This window comes from Dendrobium catenatum, unplaced genomic scaffold (genome assembly GCF_001605985.2).
Source record: "Dendrobium catenatum unplaced genomic scaffold, ASM160598v2 fragScaff_scaffold_390, whole genome shotgun sequence".
Lineage (NCBI taxonomy): Eukaryota > Viridiplantae > Streptophyta > Magnoliopsida > Asparagales > Orchidaceae > Dendrobium > Dendrobium catenatum.
Genome location: NW_021318852.1, coordinates 671,517 through 691,285, shown reverse-complemented (window position 1 = coordinate 691,285; position 19,769 = coordinate 671,517). Strand labels below are relative to the sequence as shown.

Here is a 19,769-nt window from a genome sequence, read left to right as displayed (position 1 = left end):
TGCAGTAAATGCAATCATCAATCCACTTGAGATTGGTGAAAGGTGGGTATGATGTTGGCAACAATATTTCTTTTACGAATACTTCCAAGAGGTCGTAGTGGATACAATGAGGCCCTGTAAATACACACGAGTCACTTGTGGATAACAACAGTGGGTATATCGTAGGTACAACGAACCACTGTGAGCCCAAGTACAGATATCACCTACGACAACGGTGATCAAGATCTTCAAGTACGTCGGGTACAAGGGCAACTCAATGTATGAAAAAGGACACCTGACAGAATGGAAGAGAGGTTTGAACAAATTAGAACTAAACTTCCTGGTGTTCCAAAGTCTCTTCTTAATTCTATACTTAAGAAGAAAACAGTTCTGGTGTCCACAAACACCGGAAGTAACAAATCTACTACACTAATGATCTTGAAAAGAGTCCTTTTCAAAACAGTGGTCATAAAATCTCAAGAAGAGCCTCCCCGGTGAATAAGAAAAGGGGAGTCAACATCAAAATGATGAAATGCCTCATGACATCCAGAACATACTGCCACTGGATCTGCAACACTCGTACTAGCGGACAGAAGGCGTGTATAAGCTCTCAAATGAAATAGTGTATTCAAATGGCAATTACCTACACAACTATAAATATTTCAAAATACCACTGCACATGCACTGTAATATGTATACACATAGGTACACAAGGGGTAAATGTGAACAAAACTTGCATGGGCCCTACCGAGCGTGTTATTGGTACACGTGACGTCTAGGGATACTGTGCGGGTCAATAAGTGAATTAAAGTTCGAACCCAATCCTTCTATACGAATTAATAGAAGTCGATAAGGTTCGAACCTTTAAACAAATACACGGTTGTGGGGACCGGTGTATTTGTTTTAATACATTCATATTAGGCCTTCAAGGCCTATAATAAAGAGAATTCACTAAATAAAGGCATAAAGCCTCCGAAATCCGATCTTCCTAAGTAAATAGGAGTAGACAGGATTCGAACTGTTAGATAAATATACGATCACGAAGTTGACCAGAATATTTATTTTATATATTCGTATTAGGCCTTCAAGGCCTTTAACGAAGGAAATTCACAAACAAAGACATGAAGCCCGAGGAACCCGATCCTCTGTTGATAGCTCAACAGAGTTGACAAGGTTCATCCATAAAATAGAAATATCTTCAAATGAATGACCCCAAACATCCCGATGATGGCCGTGTTGAATGTTTATCTCAACCGGAAGGGTTCACAAATATTTTCAAATACTATCCTAAATACCCACAAAAATTCAAAAAATCTCAAAATTCCAAAAATATTTAAAATTTAAATCCAACTATCAAATAATTTAAAGCAAAAACCATTCATCCTCCACAAAAGTTTGCTGAGGAGGATAAATTAAAATATAACTTCAGCTCACAAAGAGCAAAATGCCTGATTGAAAATATCACTAGGATCCATTCTCAGATAATCTTCTACCAAGGACGTGGTACATGTCCTCTAACCGGCGGTTTTTCTGCCAAATGATACCGCATTATAAACTTTATGACCCGGGGCCCTTTGAACCTAGTGGTTTTGCCACCAAATGACACCACGAAATACTGGTTATGGCCAGAGCCAATACGTCCCTTATTGGTATTAAGTCCTTGAGATATGAATCAATATGGTATGATCGATAGGGCACAAAGCCCTCTGTTAGCTAAGATGGATTCAAATTTGTCCCCTTAGACAAGCATTCCTCCCAGGTCTATAAGGACGTGGTACATGTCCTCTAACCGGCGGTTTTTCTGCCAAATGGTACTGCAGTATAAACGTTATGACCCGGGGTTCTTTGAACCTAGTGGTTTTGCCACCAAATGACACCACGAAATACTGGTTATGGCTAGAGCCAATATGTCCCTTATTGGTATTAAATCCTTGAGATATGAATCAATATGGTATGATCGATAGGGCACAAAGTCCTCTGTTAGCTAAGATGGATTCAAATTTGTCCCCTTAGACAAGTATTCCTCTCAGGTCTATAAGGTACCCTTGAACGAAGCAACCCATGGCTGCCGACATGGATCCTTTTGTCAGGTTGGGTAGACTATCTCCTCTGACTAAGTAGACCAGAGACCACGATGGCCCGGGACGATATAACCATGGGATTTTGATCGGGTCCATCATCCATTCCCCCATTATGCGTTTTAAGTGTAAGATGGTGCAATTTCAATTTTAAATATCAAGTCTTTCAAACCTCAAACTCCCAAACCTATGCCCATTGCTGCTACTATACGCTTGATACTGCGTATCTATGAATACACTGTATCTGATTGACGACTAGCCTTAATCAAAAGTTCTCTCTCGTTATCGAGAGGGGTAATTAACTATATGGGCTTGCGCCTATAGGAAACTAGAACTTAGATCATAAAGTCCTCACAAAAATAAGGGCGATACTCTGGGTAGTGTCTTATCTACAAACCCATCTGCCTTCCCAAAATTTATCCTGGAACTTATTCCGTTAAAACTTCCTCGCCAAAAAGAAAAAGCAAAACAGTGCGGGCGGAGGCCGGGCCGAATGTTCGGAGCCCACAGAGTAGCTCCAATGGAAGATAAGATTAGAGAGAGTCGCCTTTGATGTTTTGGTCACATAAAATGATGGCCTCTCGATAACTGAAAGTAGAGGTATTAGATTTAGTTTTTGTTAAGAAAGGTAGAGGTAGACCTAAAAAGATTTGGTTAGAAAATATTAGAAATGACATTTCTTTATTAGATTTAAATGAGATTTTGACTCTTAATATGATACAATGGAGAAAAAGGATTCATGTAGCGGACCCCATGTAGTGGGATAAAGGTTTTATGTTGTTGTTGTAGGCAGCTATTAAATCACATGGTTCCTTGTTGACAGATGCTCTCACGAATCATTCAATATCAAAATTATTGAAAGGTGAACCTGGACCTGCATTGTCTAGGTCAGGCTCATCTCATGCCTGGACCTGGGCTCAGACAAGTGAAGGATAAACATAAGCTTAGAATTGCAAATAATTACTTATTACATACTGTGTATAAGGTCCACATTGTGTTTTCTTATCATCGGATCGTTGTCAGCTTTAATGTTTTGTTTCCAAATGCAAACTGAGTAACATCTAACTAGCAGCCCGTGGAGTGCTGCACATTATTTTGCATCCATTCCATGTAACCAGATATGATATATTTTCCATTGCTAGTGTTGTTCGGTTTTGCGGTTTATTTTAATTAATGTTTAACCAATATTTTTCTTTTTAATTGTTTCTAGTGCTCAGAGCACTGCTAGGATTGAAGAACTTCTACAGGAAGATCAAAATGTAAAGCGGAAGAGAGAGCGGTTTCAAAGGCAGTCATCCATTCTGACAAAGCTTACTCGTTCACTTAGCATACATGACAATCGAGCAGCTGCTGCTACTTGGTCAGAAAGTAGTACTGGAGAAGGTAACTTCTCTTTTTTTATCTAGTGAGTAATCTGAAAGATGTCTTTTATTTCATTTTTTTCTGTAGTATGAGGAATAACTGTAATTTGACCTGGACTTGGAGTTTTTTTTCCCGGCACTAAGTTCCTTTCCAATTGTTAATTCAACTTTCTCATTTTGCTATATTTATGAAGGCGCATTCTTAATTTATTTCCTTCTAAAAGTAGATAGCTGAGAATTTGCTTACTCAGTCAGCAAATTTAAATGCAGCAGAATATTTTGAGTTCAACTTGCAAATGCTAGCTTGCTACTAGATAAACCTAGTTTCAAGAATAAATGTTGTATAGCTTCTTGTATCAACGTAGAATCACAATCTAAAAAACTTCTTTATATTTTTGTATTGTAATATTATATATTTTTAAACTTGGTAAGGTAGAAGCTTATCTCAAAATAGGGCACAAGCTCAATTATAGTCCTAGTACGACCCAACTCCGTGTAGGAACTAGGCAATTTTTCAGTTCTAAGCAAGGTTGTGAAAACTGGACCAGACAATGAACTTAAAGATTGATAGGTTCACGGTTTGACTGTTTCGAACTTGGGTCGAACCGGATGACATAATAAATACTAATTTTATTTAAAAATAATAAAATCACCGTAATAATAATACAATAATTTTGAACTATGTTACTAGAAATTAAATAGTAATACAATAATCGTCAAGGAATATGCAGCAAGCCTTGATTATAGAACAATACGATGCTTCATTATAATGGACTAATAGTGAGCTCAACACAACCACCCAAAGGAAAACTCATTAACGCAAGGTACATTGATATTTAGAAAGAAATCACTGCATCAAACTTTGAAAAGTAGATAAGCGCCCACCATGGATACTTGATAACAGTAAAAATTGAATAACTTGGTGCATCTTCCATAGTAATTCCATTTGTTACGAAAATACATTTCATGAAATGAAGAATGAGAAATCATGAAAGGAAGAGAACTCTGATAAAAGTCAAATCCTTAAATAACATGTAGAAAATATTTCTACTTATAACCATTCATAAATCACTTGATAATGGAAGCTATGGTTGCAAAACAAGACTCACCAAATAATTTGCGAGTGACGTGCGCACGAAGGAAGGCATCGTGCATAAAATCACTTGGTAATGGAAGCTATGGTTGCAAAACAAGACTCACCAAATGATCTGTGAGCGGCGCGCGTACGAAAAATGCCATTGTGAGTCTCTCCTTTTTGTTAATTCGTCACTCCCGTAGGGTTTGAGAGATATAGCTATGAGAGAAATACCAAAATCGCGTCCCTGGGCGCTTACAACTTGCGTTATTCACCCTAAACCCAATTTCAGCTCTTAGATGTGCGATCAGCTGCTCAAATTAGTATATTTCTGAACCGGCTAGTTCTTTCCAACACATCCGGTCTGACAGTTAGCCATTTCAGCTAGCGTTTCAACCGGTTTTTGGCCGGTATGATTGCAATCTGGCTTTGCATGTAGGGCTGGATTGGTTGCCAAACTAGTTCCCAATTCAACCGTTTCCCAGCTCAAGCGGTTGAACCGAGCAGTCTGGTCCGATTTTTAAAACCTTTGTTTTAAGCATGTCTCATATACAATACTCAAACTTCCAACCATTCTAGGGAATTAAGGGAATATATCATTTAAGTTAAAGTTCATTAGTTAATAGTAATTTTTAAATTGATGGATAAATAAGGATAAATAAATGTTAATGGCATTCATTTATTTTTAGAACATTTTGGTGGTTTATGGCATCACATACTAAACTCCCAAACAGATCATGCCTTCACGCCTTGAGCCACAACAACTTCCTTTTGACTGCCTCAACCTCCAATCATTCGCCTCTGATGCAACTTCTATCGTCGTAGTTACCACTGGGGATCGCTTGGAAGTAGGGTGCAAGTGAGCTGAGCTGGCTTGAGTTTGACTCGATAACGAGCTCACGAGCCAAGCTTATTGAGTTGCGATCTTGAGCTTGATAAGACTCAGCTCCCAAGCTAGCTTGTAATAATAAAGATAATAGGGGATTTTTCTTAAAAAAATCAGCCTTGATTTTTTTCTCTTGTTAGAAGATGCTAGCATAGGTAAGATTTGAAAAAAAAAAGCCGCACTTCTAAAGAAAAGCTATCTTGCATTAATAATGTTGCATCAGTGTAGAAAAAAAAGTAAAGCTTCATTGTTCCCAAGAAAAATATATAAAAAAAAAATCCAACATCTCATGCAGCAGATAAAGGCACATCTTCTTCTTCTTTTTCTTCTTCTTCAACGACACATACTTTTCTTCTCTGGCAATCGTTCTTCCTCTCCTTCGTTGCTTTTGTCGAGATCACACGAGCAGCTCGCCAGCATGTTTTTATTGTCACGAGCCAAACTCGAGCTCACTCTTTAAGCTCGACTCAACTTTGAGGTTGAGTTTGATCTCATGATTTAGTTGGTGATTCGAGCTCTAGCTAGACATGACTCGAGCTCGATTAGATTAGACTCGTTTATACCCATGAGTGGAAGTTGCACATCACCATTACCTCCTCTGAAAATTTTGTAATAGTACTCTCATCTTTATGTTGATGAAAAATATTTATGAAAGAGGAAGATAACTGAAATATCTGAAGAAAAATCATATTGCAAGGCATTGGACTCCATAAAATGCGACAGGGGAGAGGTCAATTTATGACGATGACTCAAATAAGGACCAATGCAGCACTAAGACAATGACCAATGACAAGATCACAAACTAAGACCCATCACTAGAATTTGGGCTAGTTATCATGCAAAACTCTCCAAGTAAACCCATCAACATCTCATAATACTTTTTTAAATCATGAGAGAATGATTTAAAAGGTTGATTTAAGGCCTCTTGATGTGTAGCTGGGCCATACAAGTCAAAAAGTCAAAGATTTTTATAAATTGATTAATTGTAAGAACACATTTGGCATTTGTGGCCAAGCTGAATTTTTATATGTTTAGAAATTTTAATTTAATTTATTTTCTTTTAGTATTAGTACATGTTATCAATTCATGTAATAGTCTTTTTTTGGCTCCTAAGGCTTTCCAAAGTTTAGGCTTGGAAAAGTATATAAGTAGGCCTTTCTTTGTACTTTTGATTTATTGAATAAAAATTTGGTGGATGATCATCTTAGGCTTTGTCAAGTCTTTAGTTATCTCTTATTTTCATTATTCATCCTTTTCCTGAGACAATTTTCATATTTTCTACTTAGTCTCAAGCTTAGCAACCATTAACCTCAAACATATCCAAACTCTCTTAATATTTCCACATATCTCTCATATTCTTCTAAGGCCTCAACTCTCTAAAAACCCTAAGAAACCATAGCCAAAATGCCAATATAAAGAGGCAATTTTTTGCTGTGAGCAACCAAATTGAAAGTTTCATATCTTTTCAATTATTGATCCAAAAACTATACAAACACCAAGATTAGCTCCCTAACATCTCAAACATTTGATTTGGAGCTTCTCATTATTTTTTTTTCCATGAAAAACCATTTTTAATCTTTAGAAGTTTTAGACCAAAATCTATCTGCAAATCTAAATTTCAACTTCACCATCACTCAAATGACTATTCCATCGCCACTTTAAGAGGACGTCAATCAATTTCACAATAAAGATTTCATCGATAAATACATCAAGGCCTCCCTCAGTGATGACAATATAGATAATTTCTGAGTTGTTGCTAACTATTTTAGTTTTCCTTAGAAATTAAATGTGGATGAGCAGAGAATTTGAAAAGAAGGAATTTAGAGTTGAATTTGATATTATATGATATTTTTATACCATTCTTATATTTTTATTCTTTTGCTCTTGTAATAGTTGAATTTCAATTATATTTTACGTAATTTATTACTTGCCATTTTATGTCTTGTATAATTTTTTCTTTCATAAGTATATCAAATTGTTACTTTATAACTCAATAAAAAGTTAATGTCATTCTTAACATATTATTTGGGTATTACATAAAAGTTACTTTTAATCTTTATTTTCACCTTACGCAATTGTATGATTTTGAGGATTATGTCTCAAAATGCCTTGAGGCTTATGCCTCGCCTCATGAATGAAAAACGTCTCAATATCTAATTACGTAATTTTAAACCTTGGCCTGCACTATGACTTGCATGGAAAAAAGCCTCAGAAACTTTTTCCCTTTGCCTTATTTGATATGCTTGACCTTATTTCATGACTTCCAATTTTATCTGAGTGTTTCGCGAACTTGTATCAACTACCAAACAATGAAAAGAAATCTTCATTCGATGATCCTCAAAATACTTAATAAACACATCAGCAAATTCCAAATACATGTTTATTATCATTAAAATCAAGTTAGTGTACTTGAGGTTCCTAGGGTTTTCACTTGCTAATGTTAAATTGCCCGAAAAGATTTTATATTATAGCCAAAGAAAAATGTAGAAGTATGCATCAATGATTACCCAAACCTAATTTCTTGTTTTGATGCTCTCTTGGAGTAAAGACACATGTGGGTTACTTGATTTGAAGATTCTTTCAAGTCCAAATTTATAATACGTGAAAACTTATTTCACTTCTTATTTCGCTCATAACTAAAAATTGCTACTTTGTTTGTTTTTCTCACTATTTTACATGGTTTGAAAAAAATTTTTGAGGCGCACAAGGCATACGAAAAACACCTTGAGATTTGTGCCCCATTATCCCTAGTAATGCCTTCTTTATCTTAGGCAATATGTCTTATCAATATACCTTGAGACTTAGCATCACCTTACTAAGAAAAATATTCCGTTATGTTAGCTTATCTAATATCACAAAGTTATGTTGAGGGAATATGTCTTATCAATTATTATGGTTATCTTATATATTTAGTTTTTTATGTGTTAGCTTATAAGTTTGGATTTATTTTATTTATGAATCAATCAATGAATTATGAAAAATTTGGTCCCCTCGACCAAACTTTAGGCCCTTATAGATTTAGGCCAAACAAAATTGCCTCTCTCTCTCTATGTATATATATATATATATTTTGTGTGTGTGTGTGTGTGTGTGTGAAGATCCATTTTCTATCTAATCTCTTTGAGGCAAGGGGAACGAGAAAGGGAATTGAGAGCACATTAGAAATATTAAGGAGGCAGTGTATAAACAATGATAAAAAGATTAAGAACGCGAGAATCAATGAATTAAAAAGAAGAAGATCCAAACGAGAAAAAAGGAGCAAATCAACTCAAGATATCTTCTTAATCTTCTTAAAGCTATAAGCTTTAGTTCAACTTAATTATTTGATAAAATCTTTAGCTGTGTAAGGTTATGGTCTCTATTTATGCTTTTTCATTCAATCATTGTTTAAAATTGCGCAATATGAGGCTCACCTTGAGTCCCCCCTCAGCACAATTCTAGTTAAAAACGCCTCGATACTTACGCCTCTAGCTTTTTTATGAGGCTTGCGCCTCAGCTTGGCTAAGGCCTGCCTTGAGGCACGCCTCATCTTGCTAGCCTGAGGCTTACGCCTCACCCTATTTGTATATATTTTTTGTTAAAATTAACATAAATCACGCATTTATGCACATTCGAGTGCATTAACTTCCTCTCGATTGCCTCTACCTCTAGCCCGCGGCATTCGACTCTACCAAATGAGGCAAGGGATAAACCGATTTTTTATGGTGACAACTCAGATAAAGACCACCTCAGTAACAACAGTGCAGATGATTCCTAAGTTGTTGCCAACTATTTCATCTTTCATTATGAATCAAATGCAAATGAGTAGAAAATTTAGAAAGAATAAATTTGAAGTTGAATTTGATGTTATATGATAATTTTATGCAATTTCTATAATTACTATTGTTTTGCTCTTAGAATATTTGTATTTTAGTTCTATTTCATGTAATTTATCACTTGTTACTTTATATCTTGTGCAATTTTTTATTTCATATGTATGTCAATTTATTAATTCATAATTAAATATGAAGTAAATATGCCATCATTTAACATATTATTTAGGTATTATATAAAACATCACTTTTGACATTTATTATCATTTTACAAATTTTTTTATTATTTTGAGACTTATGCCTCACCTCATGAACAAAAAATGCCTCAATACCCAATTGCACAATTTTAAACATTGCATTCAATCATTAGTTATGGTTTCTAGTTAGACTTTACCATTCACTTATCTCTCCTTAAGTGTATGAACACTTTTGTTCTATTTATTCCTTTTTTTCCTTTGCCCAAATTTTTATACAAAAGAAAACATTATTTTGTGTTTTCTATTTTGAAGGGTCATCTTAACCTACATAAAGTTCATGTTATTATCATTCTGCACTTTATATATAATCAAGTCCAATTTTATGTTTTTGAACAAAAATATTCTAGGCATCAAAGTTATCTATAGCTTTGATTTTTGGAACAAAATCAAATTAATAGTATCCATGGCTGAAAAAAAGATCCATTTGTAAATCTTTTTCTCAATTCTGAATAATTTGCTTATGGACACTTTGATCATAATGCTTATCTATTTTAGATAATATGGTTTGAACATGGTTCAAACAAAGGTTGAAATCCTTTTCGAATAAGGTTCAAGCAAGATTTGATCACAGGTTGAATCTGGTTAAAATAGGGTGTAATCTAACAGTCATGGCACAACAACATTAAATACAATAGCTATATCATAGTACAAAGCAATCCAACATCTATATCACATCATAGAGAAATCACAACAATTATGACATAATAGTTCTAAATAGAAATGAATTGAAACGATAATGTTTACAATAGAATTTTATATAATTGAACTAAAACATAATGTTTACAATATTATCAGCAGAATTCAAGTTGGATGGTTGAAGTGGAGGAATGCATCGGGCTTGTTGTGTGATAGAAAAGTATCCCTCAAACTTAAGGGAAAATTCTATAAGATGGTAGTGAGGCCTGCAATGCTTTATGAAAAAGGATTCATGTAGCCTACCTCACGTAGTGGGATAAAGGCTTGATGTTGTTGTTGTTGTTGTGAACTAAAACATAATGTTTATAGAATGATTCAATAATATTTGAATAGACCTATTGATCTTTATTATAGTGAAAGAAGTTTACACAGATGATTTCTATACAAATGTATATGATCATGTGTAACTTTTAAAAGATTTTTTTTTTTTTTGAAATTAGGTAGATTAACTTTTATATTACAATCACTCCATAGTCTCTGTTGAAATGATAATTCACTCTTCAGACTATATGTGACAATAGTTTGCATAAATTTTTGAATACCAAATTACTTATCATATTGTAGACCTTAGGACCTCATTTATGGCGGTCTTCCTTTATGCCTAAGCAAATTTGGAGAAGAAGAGTTCTCCTTAATGTCAAATAACTATGACATCTCAAGTAAGCTAGGAAAGTACTTGCAAAACGAACTCCTTGTTAACTTCTCTGAGGTGCAAGAAGGGCCAAATTCATACAATGTCATGGACTTTGTAGGAAATGAGATCTCACATATCTTCTAATGAACTTTGTTACAGTTCTTTGGAAAATTTATGATTCATGTGCCATCTTATAATTTTAGGAGTTTTTCCCAAGATTTTAAAAGCTGGATTGGACCGGCCGTTCCAACCAATTCAATTATGAACCCTTCATAAGACTGTTTCAATACATCCTGAAAACCGCTTCTGCATCCAACTGCCCAGAGCTGGCCAAAACCGTCAGTTCAATTGGTGAATCGATCCCAGTTCTTTCAAACCGGCCGGTTCAATTGCCTAAAGTAATTTATTACATTAAGGATTAATACTAAATAATATTCACTATTTAATAAATTAATTTAAATTTTAAATACTTAACTTTTAAATAAACATGAAATTCTTATCATAATTATTTGCTCCAAAATACTAATGAAGTATATTTATATGGCCCCACAACTCCATGTGAGTTCCTAACATATGCAATCCGAAAAACTATATAAACAATAGTAAGAGAAAGTTTTCAAGTGATGTGGGAGTAAATATATTAGTTGATGTTATGAAGCTCACAACGTATATAGTATAAATTTTTAAACAGGTTTCTTAATTAATTCTTTATAATGTGAATAATATATATTTTTTAGTTAATAATAATAATTTATTTATACATGCAATATAAAAATTATTTTATTGATTTATTAATGATAAATTTTTTGACATGAAATATTTATAGATATAAATTTAGAATAGAAATTTTGTATAAAACATATAGATATAAATTATACATAAGTACATATATAAATTAATAATAATTTATTTTAAATTTATAAATTTATATTAAGTGTGAATAAAATTTAAAAATTGAATTATTTAAATTTAAAACTATAGAAACTATTATTTGTGTATTTTTTTTAGGCATAAATTTATATTGTTACATGATTATTATACCATTATTATTCATTTAGATAATATTTAAATAGTTTTAATATTTAGGGTTTAACCCTGATCGAACCATTAAACTTTTAACCCCTTTTTCTTCTGATTCAATATCCGGTCCGGTTTTCACAACCATAGTTTTTCATGCCATATAGCATTCATGATGGGGTTGGTCCACTTGAATGAGTCATTTCTCTCGAGCTTTATGCAAGTGGAGATTGCTAATCTATAGTACTGATCAATTGGTTTATCTAATATGATGATGCTAGATCCATAGGCTATGTTGTACGGATACGGATACTGGACACGTCAATTCTTAAAAATATATGATACGGATATAGCGCATATACAACATTATAATATATAAATCATACATAAAAATTAAGAAAGTAATCAAAACGTAATATTTGAAATGACAAAAAAAAAATTAAAGCAACATAATTTGTAGAATTGTATCTTATAATATCAAAATAAAAGTAAGCATTAAATATTTAAATGTCTAGTACAATAACAAAAAAAAATATAAATTGTCTAGAGCATGAAGTTTCAACTATTTAATAGAAGGAATGATAGGATTAGTTTCTTTAGTGGTTTGTCTTTGAATTTCTATATCATCTTCAATAGATATCATAGCTTTCAATTCATGCTCATCAAGTGAAAGATTAGCAATTTTTAATATTCCCATATCCTCAAGAGAATCAAATCCATCTCCAGCAACATCCCACATCTTGTTGTCTATTTCCATATAAGTTGGAGTTTTCCTTGAGAGAAAATATAAATTAAATCTTCAGTCCGTTATGGAGTAATTTTATTTCTCTTCATTGATTAGATGAATGAATATGTGCTTCAATTTCTTTCACAACAAGATAAGGATGAAACTTGGCCAAATAATTTTATGGCGATTGTTTGAAGTAGAGGTGCTGAAGCTCTATGTATAATCCATCATATTTTCGGATCAATTCTCCACCTATCACACAATGACTCTTGGTCACCAAAGTCCTCTAAATAATAAAAAAATTTAGCAAGCTCAATATTGACACTTCTTCTCTCCTCATTTGAAAAATAACGCTTCAAACATATCTTCCTCATATTTGAAATTTCTAAATCTTTCTGTGGAGAAACTCTTTGAGGATCCTCTTAAAGCCATTCTTTTGTTGAATATCTTCGAAAAACATTAAAATGAAATAATGAAAAAAATGTTGAAATTACTAAACAACAAATTGTGAATTAATAATGAAAAATGTTGAAATTTACCTGGGATTTAGTGATGAGCCATGCAATGTAAATGTGTATTACTTTTGCTCTACCTATCTTTTAGAATAACATAAATAACATTCCAGAAGCTTGAGTCTTCATAAAGTGCCTTCCTCTCATGTCTATATATAATTTCTTTTACTTTAGCTAGCATTGACTCCCATATCTCATAAATGAGATGTAAACAAGACTTATCCGTATCAGCTACTCTCAGTATCTTTTAAATTGGATATGTGAAATTTCTGATATATTCAATCTCATCCCATCATAAATCTTCTAAAAGCTTCTCATTTACATATATAGCCTTTTCAACATCATCTTCTCTATAACAGGATCATTTTTCACTAATCACCAATCACCATAGCTTGAACAGCATTTTTTATTTTTTTGAATCTTCTCAACATCACTATAACTGAGGAAAACTGAGTTTCAGCAACTGCAAGCATCTTCAAATTAGAGAAATCATTGAACATAGAGAGTCTCATGGAGTGATTCATAATAAAATTCTTAATTAGAATTGCATCTCCAGTAATCACTGAGATCCAATGATATTCATTGTAGGTGATTTCATTTGCCTCGGTATTCTTAGCTGCACAAATGTTCTTCAAGGCAATATTAAGCATATGCACAACACATGGATATGCTTGCTCTACAAGTAGACTTGCAGCTTTACAAACATGTGCATTATCACTAATGACCTGGATGATGTTTGAAGGCCCCACTATCATGATAACTTCTTTGATTAAATTAGAAATGAAGAACTTATCCTTGTATTGTCCTTCACAGTTTACAGTTTTGATAAATATAGGATAGCTCTCTATTACAGCCATGAAGTTGATAGGTGGCCTTGTTTGTGGATCTGTCCACCCATCACCAACCAAAGTAACTCCTTTTTCCTTCCAAACTCCTCTAGTAGGCTCGAGCAACTTCTCAATAGTATCCCTCTCTCTTTGCAACTACTTCGTTCTAATGACATTATATCCAGGTGGCACGTATCCTGCAAGATTATTATTGCATGCATAGGTAAAGGCATTCTTGTAATGTGAATTCCTTGCTAGGTTAAAAGGAAGTCCAGCTGAGTAAAACATTCTAGCTATTTCTCTATCTAGTTGTTCTCTCATTTGTAAATTAAATGCTTTCTCCAAAGCACTATTTACAACATGTTTTCTTCTTTTTGATTCAAATCCCTCCATTCGAAAAGGTCTTTTATTTACAATATTGTCATCACTTCTAATTGAAGAGGATGATGAAGGATATGAAGCATGGGTGCTTGGAAGTGGAATATATTTTGGAAACTCTTTTTTAATCATTTGCTTAGCTTCACTAATTTTCATTTGTAATTCAGCCAGTTGTGATGAACTTATCTTCAGACATACTTTAATTCCATGACCACTAATCTTCAATAAATGATCTTTCACTCTATAATATGATCATTTGTATGTGACATTACAAAAATTGCATTTGAATGTAATATTGCCTCCCCCTTCTGACATTTTACCTATTTTTTGTCACATAACTCCATATAGGTTTGTTATCTTTAATATTGATCTCTGATGGACCATCATCAGACCCAATTCCTACAAAACTAGAGCTCATTATACTACGAAGGATCGACACAAATTAGTCCACATGAATTTGAAACATGAAAAATTTTAATTTAAAGTGTAGATATGTTGCGCCTATGCCGGGGGTCCAAGGGGGCGCTACTCCCTGGCGGGGTTCGACCTTCTCAGTACTGCTCGGTACTATTCGATACCCCTCTGTACCGAGCAGTACCGAGCAGTATCGAGTTCCAGTACCAAGCGGTACTGAGTTTCAGTATTGCTCAGTACCGAGCGGTACCGAGTTCCGGTACCGAGCCTACGATTAAAAACACGAAGAACAAAGAAAACGAACCTTCAATGCTCATGTCACCTTCACTGTTCGTGTTGTCGAGCCGCTCCGTCGACGAAGGATCATGTCGGCTTTAATGCTCGCGTCGTCGAGCCTCTTTGTCGACGAAGGATGATCATGTCCCCTGCTATGCTCGCGTCGTCGAGCCACTCCTTCGACTATAACGAAGAAGATGAACACCTATACGGAAACGAAAAATCTAGCTTGTCGAAATATTTAAGCCGCATAAATGAATAGGGATATCGAGCGGATAGCCGAAATAAATAGGGAAAATTGCGGCTCTTTTTTCGTTTTTTAATAGGACGCGTATTCGATACGCATGTCTGATCAAATTTAAATAATATTTTAATTGGACACGGCAAAGCCATTTCCGATACGTATATGTGCCATATCGGAGGCACATCCATATCCGATACAGCATGCCTCGTAAATAGGCGTATCTGTGCAACATACTCCATAGGTCTTTAGGTAATATCGGTTTTGGTGCCTTATTAAACAACATAAAAATCATTATGGTGCAAAAATGGAAATTAAAATTAGTACAAAAATCTTTAAAATGTTGGAATCATATTTTCAATAAATTAAAAGATTTCTTAGATTGCTATCTAACTAGGTAGTGGGACCATTCAATTGATGGGGAACCATATTGTGCTTCTACTGCTCACTCTTATTTCTTTCTCTTTAGAGTTATCAATCAATCTTAACATCCAAACTTAAAGGAGGGTAGTTAATCTTCATCAATCAGGCAGATAGGATCAAATGATGCATGGATCCATGGGGCTTGAGCCTCTTTTTTAAAGGATCTATAAAATCCCAATCAAATTCTTTTAATTCTTTTGTCTTTTTAAATCCTAATAATTGTGCCTCGCTCTTATGTATAATTACAAGAGATGGACTGCCATCCCCTGCCTCCTAATCTCCTATTCTATAGAAACAATGGCAAGGATTTGTTTCGTATGTCCTCCACCTCGTCCTGTACCTCCTACTCCATCTCTAGCTCTTTCTGCACCTCATTCCCAGCCTCAAATGAGTTAATGGCTTGTAGTAGGCACTGCCTCGCTCATTTCTATCCCGCTCTTCCTCAAGCATAAAATTATGAAAAAGATAGGTCAAATAATCCTATATCTGCTCCAACTTTATTTGATTATTCTCAAATTTAATATGATCGCTTGATAAAAAAGAATCATCAACCCTTCATAGAACGGCATGGTGTGACTTGAATTGATTGTACTTCCGTTGCCTCTCCTGCTTTCTCTTCAAAAAAGTGGTGCTTGCTCTCTCCTTTTTATCTCTTGCAAGGATAGGTTGAGTATGAGTTTGTATAACTGATTAATAGAAGTCCTCATGAGCTGTATACACGATTTTAGGATGGATAATTGCAAGCAAATAATAATTTAGATAAAGCTTTTGAGTTAATTTACAGTAACCATCCAAAACAGACAAAAAATTTATACTATTGCTTTTTCTCACTTGCATTTTATCGTATTGCTAGCTCACATCTTTGGTGTCCTATCACCAAGAAAATCAGCGCATTTTCTCCCAACTTAAGGATGACTTCATAGGCCCCAGTACTAACAATGCTATTGCATATTTAGTTATTGTGTATTGGGCTGGAGCATTCTTCGTCAAGATAGTTGTATTGTAACACTTTATCTCTCTCAACCATCTCAATGTTTTCTTCCACATCATGGGTATCCAAATATACGTCTTCATATTCAATAAAGTTGGTAAAAAATCTATATGTTTGTTATGGTTGAGGTCACCATCTATAAAGTAATATAGCCCAAGCTTTTATATATAAACTCTCACAGTACACTCAATAAGCGCTTTCTCTAGGTCTTTATTTTTGAAGTCTTGTCCTCATCCAAGTAATTATAACTGAGCTTACTGCTTCTACTCATCTTCAAGAATTCCTAAGATGGGGATTCTTTGAAGTGCAATCCAAACCAAGCATTATCCTTGATATTGTCTATGGGACTTCAACCAGATTTTAACTATCAAAATCTCGCCTTAACCTTACATTCTCCTTCTTTGAATTGCTCTCTGCTTGACTCTTAGCTGGTTACGGGGATCAAAGAAAATGAGGTTAGTATTTTCTAGTTATGCAATTCTTTATGTAAGAATAGTAGTTGTATATCAAATTTAATATCCCTTTTAAGTCCAAACTATCACATACATTACTTTCTCATCAATCAATAATCTCCATGTTGAGTAACATTAAAACTAAACCTAGGTTAATGAATTTAAAAACTAAATTAGCTTATACAAGTTTGATGTGCAGCCGGTTCCTCACAAGGAACCAGTAGAACGGGCCCAAAGGCCGGTTCAGGTCTATAGGAGGCGGACAGATTCCGCCTCCTATCTTTTGGCCCGCCCACATGGGGGCCCCACTTGATTCAAATTTCAATTTGGGTTGGGCGGCTAGGCTTAGGGAGGGAAAATCAATTAGGAAATATTTTGTATTAAGTAAGAGGAGGGAGATTATGAGGGATGATGTTTGATTGATTGCAATTAGAGTTTTCTTGGAGGCTTGGGCTCTAGAACGAATTCTAGAGATTGTGAGAGTGCGATCCTCCTATCGAATAGAGGATCCTTGTATCTTTGCTATTTTTCTTGCATCTACTAGTAAAATACAAGTTGTTTCTCCAAATTTCTCTCAGATTTTTCCTGTTTTTTCCACTGTGTTGCTGTTTTTCCTGCTGCGAACAGCAGTTTGCGTCGAGATTTGCTATAGAAGTGATTTGGAAATACTTGATATTTCCTATCAAATTGGTATCAGAGCATCGTCTTGGGACCATCGACGGCTGAAATTCTGAAATTTTGGTAAGGAATCGTCTTCCGCAAGAGGAATTCTCGACAACTGTGGGAGAAAAGATGGCCGGAAGGAAGGTAGAAGTTATGGAGGGAGAAATCGGCCAACTGAAGACCGATTTGGAAGAAAGAACCGATGGATTTCAAAATCAATTTGCATGCATCCATGAAAAGATGGATGGGAGGTTCACGGCCTTGGAGGAAATGATGAAGAAGATGTTGGAGGGAAAGCCAAACCCGACGACATCGGAAGCAAGGGAAGCCACCGGCGACAATGGGAGATACGGGAACCCGAACCCATTGAGGGGGAGGGACTCTACGGAAGTGGTGATCCTTGACGGGATGACAGAATGCCTCTGCTAGAACCACTTTCTTGGGAGGAGATGAGCATGGGCTATGAGAGAAGAGGTGCTGAAATTTTTGGGAAAAGGGATGAGTTCTACCGTCGAGGTGCTGAAGAGGAGAGGAGAAGGGAGGAGTATGAGGAAGGACATGGTTACGATCGACAGAGGGAAGGTCGTGACCACTGGGGAGCTTTTTCCCCTCGGGGAGTGGGGGGTTACGGAGGATTTAGGGGAAACGGTGGAGAGTCGAGGGTGAGGAAGTTGAAGATGGCCATCTTTGAGGGCGAGGACGCACATTGCTGGATCTACAAGGTGGAGCGATATTTTGCGGTCAATGGGTTGATCGAGGAGGAGAAATTAACAGTAGCAGGACTGTGTTTGGAAGGGAAAGCTTTAGCTTGGTACCAGTGGCGGGACATGAGGAGGCCTATTTGAAGCTGGAGGGAGTTCAAGGACTGTCTGCTAGAGCGTTTCCGAGCCAGTAGGGGAGGAGACTTCTACAAGCAGTTCTTTGCCCTGACACAGGAGGGAACGGTCGCCGATTACCGCGACAGGTTTGAGTACCTCGCGAGCAGGCTAGATCGTCTCTCTGAGACTGTGTTGGAGGGGAACTTCATGAAGGGCCTTAAATTGGAGATCAGAGCAGCTGTCAGGGTGATGCGACCACAGGACTTGGGAGAAGCCATGGAGTTGGCACAGTTTGTGGAGGACTATAAGCACCTGGAAAGGGGAGCTCATAGCAGTAGCTCTGGGGGATCCTACAAGATGACGACTACCTTCCTAGCCCCCAAGGGAACTGCCCAGGGAGTACCACGAGAAGCACCAAGGGAGAGGACAGGAGGAGGGGGAAGTGGCGGAAATTTCAAACGGCTGAGATGCAGGAGAAGAGGGCTAAGGGGTTGTGTTTTCGCTGCGATGAGAAGTACACACTAGGGCATCAGTGCAAGGACCGAACTCTTCAGGTTCTCACCGTCTACAATGACGAGGAAACTGAGGGAGGTGAGCTAGAGATAGAGGAGGAGATGGAGGAGAAGCTACACTTGGATATGGCAGAGGTTTCCTTGAACTCAGTGGTGGGATTCACTACAAATCACACCATGAAAGTGAGGGGAGAGAGAGGACAAGGAGGTGGTGGTGCTGATTGATAGTGGGGCAACTCACAATTTCATTTCCACACAGATCGTTGATCAACTGGGAGTGAGATTGGTGGATACTGGCTGCTATGGGGTGATGATGGGCACAGGGAAGATGGAGAGGGGTCAGGGGATTTGGAGAGGAGTACAACTGACGATCCAGGGGATGCAGGTGAAGGAAGATTTCCTTCCGCTGGAGCTGGGGAGTATAGATGTCATCTTGGACAGAAATGGCTGTAAATTTTGGGGGACAACAAGGTGAATTGGGGAGCACTCACGATGGAGTTGAGGTCGAGGGAAAGAAGGTGGTAATCAAGGGAGATGCGGGACTTTCCAAATCCCTAGTTTCTCTTAAAACCATGGTGAGGGACATTCAGTCGGCAGGCTTTGGTGGAGCTGCACAGTTTGGAGGGAGCGAGATTGGAGGAAGGAGGGGACATCCCTCTCTCCATTCAGCCTTTGATTCAGCAGTTCCAAGAGGTTTTTCAGCTACCTCAGGGGTTACCACCGCAGCGAGAGAGGGAGCA

General features: G+C 36.1%; 1 protein-coding gene across 1 annotated transcript in view; it reads left to right on the top strand.

Annotated features, from left to right (window-relative positions):
- LOC110109671 (dynamin-2A) overlaps positions 1-19,769 on the top strand; it is a 73,266-nt gene that overhangs the window by 48,541 nt on the left and 4,956 nt on the right. The window contains exon 21 of the mRNA XM_028693962.1: positions 3,268-3,440. Coding sequence (XP_028549795.1) covers positions 3,268-3,440 — 173 coding nt within the window. The remainder of the gene's footprint in view (positions 1-3,267; positions 3,441-19,769) is intronic.